The sequence below is a fragment of the Castor canadensis genome, chromosome 9 (genome assembly GCF_047511655.1).
Source record: "Castor canadensis chromosome 9, mCasCan1.hap1v2, whole genome shotgun sequence".
NCBI lineage: Eukaryota > Metazoa > Chordata > Mammalia > Rodentia > Castoridae > Castor > Castor canadensis.
The window spans coordinates 123,491,538-123,510,540 of record NC_133394.1 but is presented as its reverse complement, the minus strand read 5'-3'; the positions used below and the strand labels follow the sequence as shown (position 1 = coordinate 123,510,540).

The 19,003-nt window shown below is 39.5% G+C and overlaps 1 protein-coding gene across 8 annotated transcripts in view; it reads left to right on the top strand.

Moving 5' to 3' along the window:
* Klhl5 (kelch like family member 5) overlaps nt 1–19,003 on the top strand; it is a 200,906-nt gene that overhangs the window by 13,031 nt on the left and 168,872 nt on the right. For 2 of the 8 annotated variants that reach the window (XM_074042436.1, XM_074042437.1), the window contains exon 1: nt 18,295–18,755. The exons of 2 other annotated variants lie outside the window; for them this stretch is intronic. In XM_074042436.1, the coding sequence (XP_073898537.1) occupies nt 18,373–18,755 (383 nt within the window). In that variant the 5' untranslated portion in view covers nt 18,295–18,372. Of the gene's footprint in view, nt 1–18,280; nt 18,756–19,003 lie in introns of those variants that run through there. 4 more of the 8 variants (XM_074042438.1, XR_012435829.1, XM_074042444.1 and 1 more) reach the window with 4 other exon arrangements.

Here is a 19,003-nt window from a genome sequence, read left to right as displayed (position 1 = left end):
TCTGTTTTCTTCATTCCCCTCTGGTTCCTGTACTAATTTTTTGCTGTGGGGAAACTGGTTTCCCTGTTTTTTCTGTCTTCCTGTCATTGTCTTTGGTGTTGTTACTGTCCCTGTACTGTGTGCAATTAAGTATTTTCTAGCTTGTAATAATAACAATGGTTATATTTAGAATGGAAGGGTGAGCTGAGATGGAAAGCAAGAAGTTAAAGAAAAGGGGAAAACAAATATACAGACAAGAGGGAGAAAGCAGAACAAGGTTTCAGACAAGAAAGTTTGAAAGGTATAAACAGGGAGCGTTAGTGTACTAATTGACAGTAAGCTAAACAGACATTAGAGGGACAGAGAGAGGATTGAAAATAAAAAATAAAAAAAAATTAAGACAGGAATAAAAATAAAAAATAAGTAAATGAAGGAAATATCTATATATAAAAATGAATTATATGAATGAAAATAGAAAATTAAAAAAAAAACCAAAAAACCTCCAAGTTCAAATGCAATGAAGTTTCAGTCTTAATAATTTGGGTGTCCATCTCAGTCTCCAGTCCTGGAGATGGTGCCTCAGATGTTGTTCTGTAGTTGTCTCATCAAAGGGGATGCATAAAGTAGAACAAAACTACACGCACACACACAAACACACACACACACAAACCAGCTAGTGTCCCAAGTTCAAATGCAATACAGTTTCAGGAAGTTTTTCCGCTTGCAGGTGTAATTCGGTTGTTCGCTCATCAAAGGTAGGGAGAAAAAGAAAAAAAAGAGTCTGGAGACAGTTCTGAGAATGGTATCTGCAGCTGTGGCTTGCCTGCCCGCTGCTGTCAGCCTGCTGTTGCTGGAGGCGTTATTTATGCAGATCTCTGGGGTGAGCTTAGCACTCACCTGGTCCCGCAGGCTTTGTTCACAGAGTTCTCCTGTGTGGGAGCCTCTGCTACAGGCTTTCCCCTTTCCAAGCACTGGGAAAGGTGACACTGCACCCACGTTGTCAGGCCTGCGTGTTTATTTACAGTTCATGTGGGAGGTGGGTCTTCCCCCCTCTCCTCTGAAGTTTTCCTCCCACTGCCACTTTCAGAAGCTTTCCTGCTCCTGATTACTGGGTGGTGCTGCTGCTCCTGCTGGCCGCCATGTTTGTTTACAGTTCACGTGGGAAGTGGGTCTTCCCTCCTCTCCTGTGGAGTTTTCCTCCCTCCTCCACTCTCACAAGCTTCCCTGCTCCTAGTTGCTGGGCCTGCTCCCCCGCTCCCACCAGAGCCTCTCTGGCCCGCCCGGCTTGTTTATTTACAGTCCTGGTAAGGATTCCCTTCCCCCAATCTTCCCCGCTCAGGGCGCCCCACCCTCTTTCCCATGTGTCTTTATTGTTCTTATTGCTTATTAGTCAGTTTCTCTTTTTTCCCTGGGTGGAGGTCAGTCTGTCCAGGGGGCTATGCTGCTCTGGCCCAGGCTTGTCTGTGGGAGTACCACAGTACTGTGAAGCTCACCTGGTCCGCGTCTTCCCAAGCCGTCTGGTTGCCGGCAACTGGCGGCCCAGGGTCCCTCGTTGTTTCTCTGTTTAAGGTGAAGTGGAGATTCTCTGCGCTAGCTGGAGATGTGGAGGGGTCAAAGTTATGCCTTTTCTCAGTGATTATGCCTGCAAAGTGTGTCTCCGGCGGTCTCCAAGATTTCACTATAGGAGGCTCACTTTCTGCTTCCTCCCTCTAGCTGCCATCTTGGAATCCTTCTGGACTCCCCTTTTAGCCCAGTTGCCCACCTTTCATAACCCCAATAAGAGCAGTAGTGTTGTTCATAGTATGCACAACCAGATGTCCCACTGTCATCTTCTGGGCATATATACTTGTCATTTGACCTATAGGTCCCTTTCCAGGTTAGCCCCCCACCGTTGCCCTAAGGCCCGGTGTTTTTAGCTACTGTGGCACACATATCAAAGTACATGGACACAGGTTTGTTGAGATCATTAACCTGAGTGTGGTTAATGGGCTTCCCAGTGCTGGTGAAGCTTTGGACCTCTAGCCATTGCTCCTGAGGGCAATAGATGGGGGTTAAAACAGATAAGTTGATCATCATGAAGCACACTGAGTAGGTGGTATGGTGCATGACCCAATAACGGTGCCTGCATAGGAATAATAAGTATGGAAAGCCAGAGTTTTGGTAACAGCATTCCCCACTTGGGAGTGCATATACATGAGGCACAGTCCAAAGCCTGGGGATCCCCAGGTAGAGAGCTGACCAAGATTAGCAAGAAGAATACACTCAACAGACTCATTCTCAAAGGTGAGATGGGCAACTCCTTAAGCTTCTGCCTTGAGCTTGCTGTGCGTAGACTAGTCAGCTTCCGGAGTGACTAGAGCGGGGCTGACATCTCATCATCTATGGTCTCCTGTTTCCTGTTGGGGAAGGGCGCAGACACTGTATGGTGAGGCTGGGTCAGGGATGCAGTCCAACCTTCACTTGGCTGTGGTGGATCCAGGGAACAATTTTTGCTACTTTAACTGCAGTGGGGGTGGACAAAACAAAAACAAAAAAGCCCCTCGCTATCGTACCTAGTCATTGATTTTTGAGAGAGTCAACCCAAGGGCCTGCATCTGCTGTCTTAGGGTGAGGTCACTTGTTTTTTTTTTTAGGGTTCCCCCTGCAGACTCTTGACTAAAGGGAGTGGACACTCAAAAAGAATTTCAAAAGGGGAGAGACCTGTCTGTTTGGTGGGGCTTGACCTAACCCTGAGCAAGGCAGTGGGCAGTAATTAATTACATTGTAGGTGGGTTTCCTGGCATAGTTTTCCCAATTGCAATTTTAGAGTCCTGTTTATACATTTTACTTTCCCTGAACTCTGGGGGCAGTAGGCCTTGTGTAGCTTTTAAATTATTTCTAATCTCTTAGCCATGAACTGTACCACCTCAGCCACAAAGGCTGGCTCATTGTTTGACCCAATAGAAACAGGTGTTCTGAATTGAGGGATGATTTTCTTTAACAGGCACCTGGCCACTTCTTGGACTTTCTCAGTCTAGTGAGGAAGGCTATCATCTATTCTGAGAAGGTGCAGACAAACACCAGCAAATGTTTACATCTTAGCCCTTGTCGAGAATTGTGTCTGGCACACAGGCTGCACCTTTCACATACTGTCTTATTTATGTTGGAGAGCTTGAGGGCATAAAAGTGCAGGGCCAAGGTGACCTCGAGAGCTGTCCACTCTGAGTGAGTTCCTTCATGGTACTGTTTGATAAATGTGGGAGCCAGTGACTCTTGTATGGTAATGCAACCATCAGTAAACTTTCACCATCTGTCCAGTAGAAAATTTTCTCCTTCAGTCTCAAACTAAGCCTGTTGTTATGAAGTATACCATGGTCCCATTCAGATAAGGGGCACGAGAACAAGACAGCTGCCATTGAGGCTGAGGTTTGTCCTCCTGTGAGGGCTGCTCCCTTGGCTTCCCTATCAGCCTTTTGGTTTCCCTGAACAGCTGTTGTCTTCCCCCTCTGGTGCCCTCGCAGTGTGTGATTGCTACTCGCTTAGGGGCCCATATAGCTTCTAGTAATTTCAGAATTTTTTGTCCACATTTAACACTTTTTTTCCTTTTTTTGAGTTAGAGGTCTTGACTGGCAGTGGTCGTGTTTCAGTGACAGCATCCAGAGGCACTACTGTATATCCAGCAAAACGTGTGCCGTCCTGGACAAAGCTATTGCCATCTGTGAAATACCTACATCTGGATGACTAATGGGCTGGTTGGTCAAGTCTGGCCAGCTGGAGAATATCTCATCCATAACCTGTAAACAGTGAGGCTCTGCTGGGCCTGAGTAATAGGGTGGCTGGATTTAGAGTCTTAACAACCTCTATCCAGACACATGGGTTTTCACATAACATGGTTTGATATTTGACCATTCAGGAGTTCATTAACCAATTATTTCCTTTATATTCCATGAGAGTCCATTCAGAGTGGGGAACTCAAGACTGAGTTCTTGTCCCAAAGTAAGTTTGTCTGTTTCAACCACCAAGACAGCTGTGGCTGCCAGGGTGTGCAGGTAGGGTGTCCAGCCTCGGGAAACTACATCAAGTTGCTTTGATAAATAGGCCACTGGATGATGTCAGGAACCTAGCAGCTGGGTCAAAACTCCTACAGCTGTCCCCAGTCTTTCATGTACACATAGGAAGAAGGGCTTCATCACAATTGGCAAGCCCAGAATAGAGGCATTTTTGAGTACCCTCTTAATTTCTTTAAAGGCTTTTTCTTGCTCCTCTCCCCATATCATGGGTTTCCTTTTTTTCCCCCAAAAGGGGTTTTGCCAAGAGGGAGTAATTGGGGATCCATATCTAGCAGAAACCTTCAGCTCCTAGATATTTTAATCTGTATAGTGTGACATAGGGGTGTGGGGACTCCTCAGGGTCCCCCATTAATATGGGTTTTTCTGGCCTTTTACATTTTTCCCTGTACTTGGAAGATGCCGCTGTCCTGGCTACAATAATCCTACATGCTTTTTCTAGGTGGGCTTTAGACATGTGGGCAGGACTGAGGACTGTATCTTGCCAGCAGTCAATTCCCCTACAAGCACTTTAAAAACTCTATTGATTATGACCTTATGTAATGACCTCTTCGAGGGCCATTCTACACCAGAAGCAGGCCAGTCTATTTACAGAAGATCCTAAGCTTGTTAGAAGTCAGCTTGACCCCATAATCTCCATTAAATCCCCTCTTAAAATTCTATGGGGTGGGGTGTTCTTACTCTAACCTCTTTCATTCCTCCTATTTGCCAGATGTCATGACAGAGACAGAGATGGAAGGGATGAGGGCTGTGGAGAGGCGGTAAGGGTTCCTCCTTTCTGGCACACAGAGGAAAATAAATAACAGCACTTGCGTCATTTGTTTCCAGTTGCTTCCCTTGTGGAGGTTTAGGCGTCTCTTGGCTGTAGTGAGCCCAACTGGAGGCCCTGTTAGGACTCACCCTAGACATATCATATGAGTTCACCGCAGACCTGTGGATCAGGACTCCGTACTCACTTTGTAAGCAGGCTATGTCTCAGGCTCACACTTTCACACGCTCTCACACAGCACAATACTTCTTCACCCCACTTCCTGAACTTGAAAAAAAAAAGGGGGTTATTTGGGTGTTTGGGGGAGTTGATCAGACTCCCATTCTGTCTCCTGAAGCAGGCCTGAATTTGAACCCGGGTTCTTAACCAGTCTGATGAGCTGGGCTCCCAGGTTGATTCTTTAGCCTTTCCAGGTTCCTTTGTGCAACCAGAACTCACCTCCTTGGCTCACCAGGAGAGAGGCTCCCTCCCCTCAGATCAATATGGTCCAGTGGCACCTGGCAGGGACATCCCTCCCAGGGCTCAGACAGAAGGGGCACCAAAGCTTTCAGGAAGCAAGCTTATTAAGCAAGCCTGCACAACTCAGCAGACTCAAATCCAAAGGCTGAGCCCTGAGAACAAAGGGGGCTTTCCTTATATACCATTTAGAGCAGATTACAGAAATGGGGTGGGGGATGTACACCTTGTCCCATACATAATCACATGTTATTTCATTAGCTGCTTTAATCTTTGGGATGAAGTGACCCTTCTCTGGTTCCCAACTCTGGTTTTTCTTTGCTTCACTGTAGCACTCATTAACTCTCATTATCATTTATTATGTCCCTTCTCCCTCCTGCCTTCCTGTCACACCACAGGACTCAGTATCTGTTACACAACTCCACAGACTTAGCTTCTAGAATCCCTGAAAGTGAAAGAGCCATCACTGGGAAGTCAAGACTAGTTTCTTTATGAGATATTATTTATAACTTCTGAGTCCTGTTGGAAATTTACTAAGGGGGAGGCCATTTTTACTACAAGCTGTGTTGCCTAGTAACATGATTGACATACCCAATTCCACCATTGCTAGGGGCACAGAACTAAGAAGGTTAATTGAAGATTTGTGTGGTAGGAAACAGTTTGGTTAACTCTACTCACGCTGTTATTGCCCAACAGTCCTTTCATTTGGGAAGTTTTCAACACTCATTTTGCTTATTTTGATGTGGTGTGTTTTAACTTTTTATCATGTGTAAAGTATGAAATACGTTGAGAGGAAGATGAGGCTGGAAAGGTAGGCAAGGACTACTATAATATAAAAAAAAACCCATGAATTCCATACTAAAGACCTGGGCTTTTATTGTCTTGCAGGAGATTAAATAAACAAAAGAATGATTTTTAGGTAGAATGATGTAGACAAGAATTAAACTTTACAAGATTAGTTTGGCTATACTGTGGAGAATGGTTAAAAGAGAATTTAGACTTGAGGTTGGTTTGTTCATTTCTACTTAATATTTGCCTTTCTTTGTGGCGGGGGGGGGTGGGGGGGCTAGGGGGGGTGGGGGGGTTATTTATCTGATAAGCTCTATGGAATTTGGAATTGCTGATCAGGCTCAGCATGGTTCTTTGAAATGAACCTGAAGCAGTTTGTCTGTGTTTGTTATCTCATTGGAAGTTAAGAGGACCACCCTGAAGGGCTTCTTAAGAACACTGGATTTAATCTAAGGTACAGTTAACACTAAGAAATTCTAGCCTCCACTGATTTCCATTTCACTCACTAGCTTGTCCCATTTTGCTTTTTATTGGAGTTAACTTACAGAACAGTGTATTGGTGGCTTCTTAAAATTGTTTTTATTTTCTAGATTTAGTTTTAGGGCAAATCAGGGGGTTTCTTTAATGACTGACTGATTTAATTAACATCTGTCATGATTAACTATTTCTAATTATGAGCAACTAAGAAACAGTTTTCACATTTTTCTCTGCTTTATTGATTATATTGTCCTTTACTGCCCGTTCCTTTACCAGGCTTATGCCATTCTTACATAAAATACATTCTTTATAAAATCTGACTGGTCCTGCAGCAGAGTCAAGTTGTTCTGTGATTTACTCATTATGTGTTCAGAGACCCCAGGCAACTTTGGTTATATTTGTGTCTTGAGAAGTACTGATTGGTTATCTTTTCTGCCTCTGTCACCATAAAGCTACATGGATGACAGAAACACGTCTGAATTCAGTTCAGGTCAATAAAAGACAAAATCACAGTTATCCAGACTGTTAGTTTTTAGGACACTTAATGACAGCTGGCTGTCTCAGCACATGCCAAAGATAGTGGATCAGGAAGAAGTCGGCAGTGGTTTCCCACTGTCTTCATGCCATCCTTGTTTCTATCCTTGTGCCACAGCACATACATATTTATAGTCACAAAATCTAAGGGGTCTATTGCAAGGAAATCTTTCTTTTTGCCAGTTATCAAGCCAAGGGGCTAGTTTCTGATTTTTGTGGGGTTGAGGATTGAGCTCAGGCACTTGCATATGCTAAGTACACCCCAGCCTTAAAAAGCTATTTTCAAAAGCACATATTTTGTTACAATCATCCTGTATTATTATAGTCTCAACTGTAATTTTATATATATATATAAAATATATATATATATATATATATATATATATATATATATATTTGAAAGGGAAGATACATAATATTAGTCAGCTTTTTAAAATGTTCCTGTTTTCCTACCAGATGTTAGTATAAATAGGTAGTCCAGGTTACTTTTGATGTTGTCAGCACTTTGCTCCATGGAAAATAGTGACAAAAACAGGGGAGCAACTAGATAGGGATAAATCTGAAGCACTTGTATTTGGTGAATAAATGTCATTTTAGCATTTAATGGCAACTATGAGGAACTTTTTTTTTTTAATAAAAAATAATGTGTTCTTTAAGTACTCTTTTAGTACCTCATTTACTGTTTGTTTCTTTGTTGGTTTGGTTTTTTGAGACAGGGTCTTGCTATATAGCCCAGACTGGCCTCAAACTCACCATGTAGTTGCCTTGAACTTGCATTTCTCTTAACTCAGCCTCTCTTATTTACTGTTAGTTGGATGAGATCTCACTGGCAAAGAATTTCAATTCATTTTATTTCTGTCTACTGGATACCTAAACCTGTACAAGTCAAGTATACTTGGAGTCGACTTCCTTGTTTGTGCAATGTAATTAATAACTACCTTGTCTTTCTCATATGCAGCTGTGAGTAGCAAATGAGAATATTTTGAAAGCAAGAGGCAATGTATTGTACTTGAAAGTATTTGGTCTTTGGAGTTAGTTGTGACTCTACAAATTGAGAGGGAACCCTGCCATTCACCAGCTATGTGTATTAAGGCAAGTCAGTTAACCTCAGTTCTATGACATTATCTGTAGGGGGGAGGGGAATGACTCCTACTTTCTAGAGTTTTTCTGACAACTAAGTGCCATATTCAATGTAAGGTATTTCATATTCACATAATATATTTCACACGCTAGTGTCTTGGTCCTATTTTACAGAAGAGGGAACTGAGGATCAGGAAGTGATTTGCCCAAATTATATAGCTAGCTGATGAGAGTGGCTTAGCTATTGACTCAGGCTCTTTATCCTGTATTGCTTGGGCTACCACTAAGTGATAATATGGGAAAGTAACAACAGAAGAGCTCTCAACCAACTTCCTACCTCTTGACCGACTTGCAGCTTTAACCTGATACCGACATTTCTCTCTGTGAGATGTGCTAATTTTCTAAGGGTCCACTGAACACTCATGGCTCAGCAGGCTGCTCCATGCAGATCTGCACAGCTCTGTACTCACCTATTGAGTTGGGTACTTATCAAAAGGTGGTTATGTTCATTTGCAAATCTGTTTTTAACAGTTGTACATGTTATAGTGATTACAGAATTTTAGCAAACAAATTAATGAGGGTATAAAGAGAGTTCTTTCTATGAAAGTTAATGAATGCTTTGGGATGTATCAGTATGAATGAGTTATTAAAAATTTGCCATCAAATTGAATGAAGACTGGATAACTATAAACGAATAAGAGAAAAGCCATCAAAGTCTAAAGTGTTTCCTGTCAAAGAAACCTCATCTTTAGACTATTAGTAGTTCTCAAGGAATTAAGGAACTCACACCGGAAGATAAATAAACATCACCAAGTAGTACACTGTTTGGTTTAGCTGACTTTTTTTTTTATCATGGTAAGACTTTCTCCTTGAAGAAACCAATGAATTTAATTTATAATCTGACACAAGATTTTTCCATAGTGGTCAGGTCTAATGGAACCTGTATTCATCATACTCTGTCAGAAATGCTTTTGAGTTCTTTCTCTAATATAGAAACCAGAAGTGGAAATCATAGATGATGGCTCATTACTGGCATGGCTTACACAAGAAAGAGAACCCAAACCCAGTAGGACGCCCTTATCACCTATATGTGGCATTAACCCAATATAAAAGTTTTTTGTGAATAAATGTGCATTTATATATTCAAATTAAAGTAGCTTCTTCAAGGGTATGTAAATGTCATTTTTATGATCACTAACTTTTTCACTTAATTGACAACTATAGGTTCCATCTGACAAAGGGACTTTGTACTCAGAGCTCCAGATTGGCTATAAATAATACCTTTGACCTCTGTGGCTATCTTAGTTTGCCTTACTATCTTAGTTTACCCTGTGTATGCCTCATAGATTTTTATCATGCTGTATTGCAATTTTTAAATTAAATGTCAGTTCCTGAATTATAAGTGCCTTGAGAGCCATAGTCCTTTCTATCGCCTTTCTAGAGAAGATATTAAATAAGTAATTTTGATAAAATTATTGAGTTAATCTGAGCAAGTAGTGTGGGCTATCACTGGATCATATGGTAACTGGCCGTAATTTAGTTTAAAGGTTAAAATTTATTCCACTTACATTTTTTACCTTAATCTGACAGATATGTATTACAATGCTTTTATTAGGGGTACACAAAGAAATAAAATCTCTTTATTAGATAGTTGTTATTGTGAATCCACACTTCAGTTTTCAGTTTTCAGTGCATACCAGAGTTCTCAACTGCTGAGTTTTCAATCTAACATGAAACTTACAAAGCCACATCCCTCAGCTTGTTGCAGCTGAATTTGAATCTCATATTTATTCTTAATTTTCATTTACTGATTAAATCAAATATTTCCCAGTTATTTTTAACAAAGTGGTTTAACATTGTGCTCCAGGGTTTTTTTGGTGTACTAGGATTTGAACTCAGAGTTTGGCATTACTAGGGAGGTACTATGCCACTCACACTATGCTTTTCTAGCCCTTTTTGCCCTGGTTATTTTGGAGATAGTATCTCACTTTTTGCTCAGGCCATCTGAGACCAAGACCCTCATATTTTATGCTTTCTACTCTAACTGGGATATCAAGAGCATGCCTCCTTACTCAGCTACTGGTTGAGGTGAGGGTCTCATGAACTCCCTGCCCTAGCTGGCCTTGAACCACAATCCTCTTGATCTTAACCTCCCATATAGCTAGGATTACAAGCATGAGCCATCTGGCTCAAAATCTTAATTTTGGATTTCAAAGTGTATTTTAAGTTTTTCTAATTATAAAAGAAATTTTGGTGCCAAGGTATTTGTGGTAATTTTGCTAAGATGACCAGTGTTAACAACTCAGCATTTATCTACACTTTTCTGATTTCTTCAATAGATTTTTTTTAAAGAATAAGCTAGATTCTGCTTTAGACCCCTGTTTCTAACCATTTGGTTGCTAGGTGAATAATTGAAACCAAACTTGTCCAGAGCTACATTCAATCCTCCCAAAACTGTGTCCTTACTTCTTATTTATGTCATTTTCCCAGTCACCCCGGTTGGAAAATACTGTTGCCTTTGACTCTTCCTGTTGATTTGCCAGAGACACCCTAATGTCTTTCTCTGAAATATTTTAACATTCAGATATTTTTTTTACTTTCAGCCACGATTAAACTGTACCTCTTACATAGTAGAATTTTTGAACTGGCGTCCCTACTGTATACCTTCTTTCAGAAAATCATTTTCACCCTTGTCAGCTTCATCTGTGTGAGGTATACCTCACCTTAAGAATCTCCTCTTCACCCAAGTACAGGACATACTCACTCCTGGATAATTCAGTAAGTCTTTCATTCAAAACCACCTGCCCAAGTTTTAAGATCTTTCAATTCAAAATCTGTGTTGTTAATTCATTATTTTTTAAATTTAAGTTCAGTAAGTATTTTAATGCCATGTATGATATAAAGTATTAGGGATATTGGGCCCCTGCCCTATGGATCTTATAGCCTATTTTTATCTTTGTTTCCTGTTCTTTTTTTTTTTTTTTTTGGTGGTACTGGGGCTTGAACTCAAGGCCTACACTTTGAGTCACTCCACCAGCCCTTTTTCGTGATGGAGTTTTTCAAGATAGGGTCTTGTGAACTATTTGCCCGGGCTGGCTTTGAACCGTGATCCTCCTGATCTCTGCCTCCTGAGTAGCTAGGATTATACGTGTGAGTACCAGTGCCTGCTTCTTATTTTCTGTTCTTTACATATAACAAATATTTGTTGAATTTACATAAATATGGGATTTTTTTCATTTATGATAATAACTTTATAAGGTTGGAGAGGAGGTATAGAATATCTGTTATATTTCTGGAATTAAAGTCAAGGTTGGAAAAAGCAAATCTTTCCTAGTCTGGCTAAAAATTAACTGATATATCTTCTGCCACCATAATTTTTAAGTATTTAGTGGAACTTAAATGTTAGAATTATTATAGTATTCAAATTTTAGAAATAAGCTAAATTCTGATAGAAGACTAATTTGATAAATTTTTAAAAGTATCCTAGAATTGCTACACTGTAGAGGGCTCTTCAGAACTATATGATACCACGCATTCTTTTTATAGTTGAGGGGAAGTTTAGGCAGGTGAGTGCTGCTTGGTTATTAGCATAATAAAATGAGTTCTTGATGTTTTCATTATATATTGCACATTTTAGACTGTAAGAATAAATCCTTTAAAACCAGTTATTCACAAATACTATTACCTAAAAACTGTTATGTGAGGTGAGATTTTTATAATGATGATTATTCATATAAACTAGTTTTCAAATAGCTGTGATTTAAATTTTGACTGAAGCCATAGCTTAAAAAACAAACCAAAAAAAAAAAAACAGGGAAAAGAACACACAAAATTTATTACATGCCTGAGGCATGGGCTTATTAGTTTCCAAAGCCAAAGCTTTAAAAACCATACTGTTAAGTGTGTTCATCTGCACTCTATCTTAATGACATTTTATTGTTTTTGTTATAATTCTGAATAGTGTCATCTTTTAAATTCATAGACTAACATTTGAGCAGATTCAAAACAAATTTCAGGTGGGTGTCTTAATTACTTTTTGGAAAATGTATTCATAACTGACACATTATCTATTTTAATAATGTGTGAGTTTTTATAGATGAAGTTTAACCTGAACTAAGCAAAGTTACTAAGATAAATAAGGTTATTAAGAGTATAATTTTATAATCAATTTGAAGAAAGTGTGTGTCAGTTTGAAAAGATTAATGTTATTTAGCCATTGGATTTCAAAGTGATAGTTTATGCCTTAAGAATGAAATAGGACTGGAGGTGTGGCTCAAGCTTGCTTTCCACATGTGAAGGCCTGAGTTCAAACCTCTGTCCCACCAAAAAAAAAAATTAGAAAAAATTTTTAGAATAACATTATGACTTTTTTCCATAAGTTGAAAAACATTGAAAATGATTTATCACCAGAGATAAATGTTTCTCTTATATTTTAAAAATATTTGTTGTTACTTTATTTTACAATTAGAAATACATTTTTTTGTTATTGCTCCTATAATAGTTGGGTTCATTCATTATTACAGAAATATTTATTGAGTGCTGCTGTTTGCCAGGTACTACTCTTAAGTGCTAGGGTTGCTGTGGTGAACAAATCAAGCTCTACTGGAAATTATTTGCAGTGAGGTTTAAGACAATAAGCAAACAAACATCTAATCTGCCAAGTACTGGTCAGGTCCTATGAAAAACATTAAAGAGGGGTGGGAATTGAGAATAGTAAGATATCTAAGTTACATAGTTAGTGATGACCATTCTAATAATTTAGCAGTGTAATTATTTTAAGATGTACTTCTTGTCAGAACTAGATGAATTTTTGGCTGAAACAATTTTATGTTGTTTGACAACAGCTGATGGGACAGAGAAAAACGTATTATTTGAATAAATGCTGAATTTCATGCCGTAAGAGCATTAATGTTTCAGCTACTACATATTTTTCACAAAGAAAATACCAGAAATGTAAGAGCTCCTCCAAACCAAGAAGGTAGACGGTAGGAGAAGAGATCCACCTGTCCATCTCATAGAGGACATCCAAATACAGAACAGGAAGCATTACTTAACAGTATTCATAGTAAGGAAATGCAGTGGGAAAGCAGGGATGCTCCAGGATACCCAGCCAAATCCTAATGACTAAGAAAGAAAAGATTGGCTGGCTGGAGGTGGATCCAAATGACAATACAGAAAAGACTGGTAGCTGGATGTGAAGTAACTGCAATTCTCTCAATGCTCATTGGAGTGTAAGTGGGTAAAAAAAAAAAATCACAGTTGAACACATGTATACCTTATGACCTAGCAGTCTCAATTCTGGAGATACACACACACACAAATATACATAAATGTGTACACTAGACAACAGGTCTAAAAATGTTTATAGCAGCATTATTTACAATTGCTTAAAATTAGAAACAACTGACACATCAGCAATATAATGGATTTTTATGGCTGTATAATTTACATAGTGGAATAGCTATACAAACTAACCAGTTGCTACACACAGCAGATAGTGTGTGTGTGCGCGCGTGTGTGTGTGCGTGTGCGTGTGTGTGTGTGCGTGCACGCGCGTGTGTGCGTGTGTGTGTGCGTGCGTGCGTGCATGTGTGTGTGCGTGCATGTGTGTGCGTGCGTGTGTGCGTGTGCATGCGTGCGTGTGTGTGCGTGTGTGTGTGCGTGTGTGTGCGTGCGTGTGCGTGTGTGCGTGTGTGTGCGTGCGTGTGTGTGTGCGTGCGCATGTGCGTGTGCGTGCGTGCATGTGTGTGTGTGAGTGCGTGTGTGTGTGTGCGTGCGTGTGCATGTGCGTGTGCGTGCGTGCATGTGTGTGTGTGTGCGTGTGCGTGCGTGCATGTGTGTGTGTGTGTGTGTGTGCATGTGTGTGTGTGTGTGTGTTGCTACTGATTGAACCCAGGGCCTTGCACACGCTAGGCAAGCACTCTACCTCTGGTCTGCACCTCCTGCTCCAGGCAACAAATTAATTTCAGAACAGTAGCAAACAAAAGAGTACATTTGAATGAAGTTCAGAAGCAGGTGAAACTAACTTATGCTAAGGATGGTGGCTACCTTTGGGAGGAAGCATGAGGAAGACTTCTGAATGCTGCTGATCACAATCGTTCCTGAACTTGGATGAAGGTTTTACAGTTGGTTCATACACAGAAGTTCACTGAGCTCTTCACTTGTGATCTGCACACTTCTCTATTGTGTGTCAAACTTTTATGTTAAAATGTTGCTATCCATCTGGACAACAGACTAGAAAAAAGTATTTCCAAAACAAGAACAATATAGTCTGAATGTCTGTAACACACAAAAGCTTCTACTTGATAATAAGGCAAAGACAAATGGCCCAAAAGAAAAAAAAAAAACAAGCAAAAAGTATGAGTAGGTAGCTCCAAAATGGCCAGTAAGTCTATAAAATTATGCTCAAGGTCAGTGCTCATTAGGAGTTAAAAAAAAGTATAATACTCACTGTTAAGCGTCAGGCCTTTGAAAATAGATGAGAAGGGTTCACTCCCTTTATGCCTGAAATGTGAAAGTTGGGAAAGTAAAACTACTCAGACTTAAAATACATGTACTTTCAGTGCAGTGGCTCTCATGGGAATATGTTCCATAGACAGATTCACAGGATGTTTACTTCAACGTAATTTAATAGCTAGCAGACAAAACTTCAGATTAACCCAAATGCCCACTAGCAAGAAAATAGTGTAATGAGTTGTTTTATAGTTATGAAATGTGATGAAACTGCTAAAGATTTATATTTCCATGTACATATGAAATTAGGTAAGAAAAACAAAATGCCAAAAAGATGTTTTCAATATGATCTCTCTTTTAGCAATAACCACAACTATAAATGTGTATATAAGTTTATATATGATTTTGTAAGCATGAGGAGACACATGAAAAGCTATATTCGCCTTTGTTTATGTTGATTATTGAGTTGATGAGTGAAGGAAGAGTGACAAAAGAAAGGTATATCAGTGAAAAAAAGCATGTTAGGAGTCCACTCATGTAAAAAGTTTTTTTTGGTTTTGTTTGTATATGCATATGTGTATATATACAAGCATATATGTCTCTATATATAGATATATTAAAAAATAAAAATATATATCTGTGAAATATGTGTGGTTCTATATGCATACACATGCACATATGATATGACAGTAGCAGTTAAGTGCTACTTCTTGGCCTTTTCCAACTCAAGGTCCTGGGTCCCTTTAGAATCTTGGAGCTTATTTCAATGACTGATTTCCTACCTGCAGAACAGCTACGACATTACAGACGTCTGTATTTATTCTATAGCTCAAATTTTTGGTAAAAAGACATTAGGACCCTCTTGGGAGTAGAGTTACTTATATGTAACATTTAAGTCTTTGACTTTCTTCTTACAGAGAATTCATGTTAAGAAATGTCTCACATCTCAGTGGCCTTTAATGAAGGCCACCTTGAATTCAGGCTTCAATTATTCAACTAAACAATAAAAACGAAAGTCACATCTAGCTGTTGAAGCTAGATTAGAACCTCTGGTCAGTGCTCTCACACTCATCTATTGACTCCAATACAAAGTTTTATTGATATAAATTTGTCAAAATTTTTTCTTTTGTAATACTCGTTTAATTATCCTCTCCTTTGTCAGAGTGTAAGTTTCAGACTTCTTAAAAGCAAGATCTGTTAGTGATTGGTCAATCTCTGTGGTGCCCTGTATGTATGAGTACTTGGTAAGTACTTATTTGAATGAAAAGAGTGATGGCAAGATTATTATGAGCTATTGCGGTGACAGTTTTATTTCTTTCTTTAGAGGTGGGAGACTGTACTGGAGTTTTGGACTCAGGGCTTTGTACTTGCTAGGCAGTGTTCTATCATTTGAGCAATACCTCCAGCAGAAGTGACAGATTTTCATTGTGTCAGTCTATACCTTGCATGGCAAGATGTTTATCATCTCTGGCCTCTGCCCACTTAATGCCTATGCACACTCCATTGCAACTAAAAATCTACCCTTCCCCCAATTTCCAGAAGCCTTTGGGGTGGAGAGAGGGATTGCTGCTACTATTGTTGGGAACCACAAGCCTGGAGTATTGAAGAAGTGTTTGTAAAGTGTGGCAGTCAGTGCCTGAGCTTATACCTTGAAGGATGGGTAGGATTTCAGAACCAGGGAAATTGATACACAAACAGCATTGTATAAGAAGAAACAATGTAATGTTGACTGTCATGACTGATGCAGCTGCCTGTCTGTTGGAAAGTAGAAATGATGAAGCCGCCAGTCTGTGCTGCAAAGTACAAATAAAGTTAAGTGAGTGGAGTGAGAACGGTATTGAAAGAAGCAGTCTGACTTGAGAGGAGAGGGGAGAGTGATGATTCTAACACGTTCTGCCTGCTACTACCAAATCAATCTTCTAAAACATCAGCCTGTTCAGTAGTCTTAATAACACCTTTACTTTATCTCCTACTCCTTAAAATCAATTAGGTATGGCTGACTGCCTGATGAATCTATTTCCCCTCCTTCCTTGTCAGTATGCTCACTTCCTGCTTTTTGTTTTTTGTGTTTTATTTATTGATTGATTTTTGGCAGTATAGAGGTTTGAACTCAGGGCCTCACGCTTGGTAGACAGGCACTGTACCACTTGAGCCACTGCCAGCACTCCCTGCTTTTGTTAATCTCTTTCTTTATAGAAATCTAAACAACTTCTTACTGTTCTTAGAAGCCCATGCCTAATGAAACGTAACCACTTCACTAGGTCCTGACAGCTCCTTTCTCTTTCTTAGTTTTGTGGGGCCCTTCCCTCCCCTGCCCCAACACCCTTTAACACTGGACTGTAGGTGGTTTTCAGGCTTCTTATCCCTGTCTTTCTGCATAGTTATCATGGTAATGAGCTGAGGTTGAGATGTGCCTCACAATAATTTTTTATGCCTCAGAAGCAGCTTTTTGTTTGTTTTGATTTTGGATCAGTCAATACGGTATTGCCTTTGTGTGAAATTATTTGATACAGGAGTAGATATTTAGGACTTTGAAAACTGAAATTCTGCATTAATAGAGTACAAAATTTTAATATTGCAGCACTATAAAATTTCATGTTTCAAGTTGTCAAATATGTTTTGTTTCAGAGCTAGGTTTAATTTTGGAGATTAGAAACAAAGATGATAGTTCTGTGTCCTCCACAATGCCTAATAATCTGTTGCATTACTCACAATAACTACTCAGTATTTTTATTTACTTTATTAATTTCTCTTAACTATGTCCACGTTCACACATTGCTTTGCTTGCTAACAACAGAGGGCACCATGGGGGTACATGTAACCTAAGAAATTGTCCTCTCCAGTCCTCGGTAGCCTTCTTGAGCTACTTTTTCCTTTCCTAAGAAGGGCCTTAGAAATCTTGAGTATTATGCTAAATGAAAGGGGCCCTATTCTTAATTTTGGAGAAATGTTGGCTGCAGGTTTTTTATTTGGAAAAGAGTAAGTACCATCATATTTTGATCCTTCCTGGCTTTCAAACTTTTCTTCTGATTCTTCTCATTATTCTTTGATTAAATGAAGTCTTATCTAGCATCTTACTGCATTAATTAGATACACACTCCTTTTCTGAAGGAAGACAAAGGTAGAAGGTGACAATCTGGAGCCCCACCTTTGTATCTCCTCCCTCTTCCCCTCACCTAAAGAGCAAATCTCAAAAATCAGAACTCATCTTGCGCTTTTTAAAAAACTTGTTTTACGGTATCTCATTTAGGAACTTCATTTAAAAACAGAAACATTTTGGTTGTGAGCTGATTTTTAAGTACAAAGGAAAATGCTCTGAAATCCTTTTCTGTTTCAGCAATAAAAGAGTTAACACACTAAGCAGTGGAGACAGAGATACAGCGCTGGGATAGTGCTTTCTGTCTCTGTCATTTGTGGTTTAAGAAAAGGGGTGACGTTCTGCATTTGAAAGGACTTTAATGAATGCTGCCAGTGTTTGTGAGAGCTAATGGTCAGTGAGGAAAGGAGAGCCGGAAAGTGGGCTAGCTGCTTCAGGATAGGTGGATCAGAGTTTGCTCTGATTGAACGGAATGTTCCACCGTGTTTCATCTTTATTCATTATCCTTTGTTCTTTATAATCTGATATATTGGCATGAAAGTAAATGTAGATATATATGAATGTTATTTATTTTTCTTTAAATTTGTTTGTTGTGTACAGCAGGGCATATACTTCTTGTCTTGGTTGGATGCACCAATCTGTGTGCAGTGATTTTTGCCCGTTTCCTAGACGATCACTTGGTTTCTCTGAGGATGTCTGGTTCTCGTAAAGAGTTTGATGTGAAACAGATTTTGAAAATCAGATGGAGGTGGTTTGGCCATCAAGCGTCATCTCCTAATTCTACGGTTGACAGCCAGCAGGGAGAATTTTGGCATCGAGGACAGACTGGAGCAAGCGGTGGTAGAAAGTTTTTAGATCCATGTAGCCTACAATTGCCTTTGGCTTCAATTGGTTACCGAAGGTCCAGCCAACTGGATTTTCAGAATTCACCTTCTTGGCCAATGGCATCCACCTCTGAAGTCCCTGCATTTGAGTTTACAGCAGAAGACTGTGGCGGTGCACATTGGCTGGATAGACCAGAAGTGGATGATGGCACTAGTGAAGAAGAAAATGAATCTGATTCCAGTTCATGCAGGTTGATTATTTTCTTACTGTTAGAAATGGGGTGTGGGCTTATTTATATTCTATAATGTCTTAAAATAACTTAGTATTGATTATTTAAAAATCTGTGATTATATGTACACCTACATGCAGCCACATATGTAGTGTCCTGGTATAAACATGTACTTTTGCTAGGATTTAAAAAATATTCTGAGATTAATTCTATCAAATTATAAAGACAACAAGCAGCATTCATTTTGAAATACCTTGTTTTCACATATA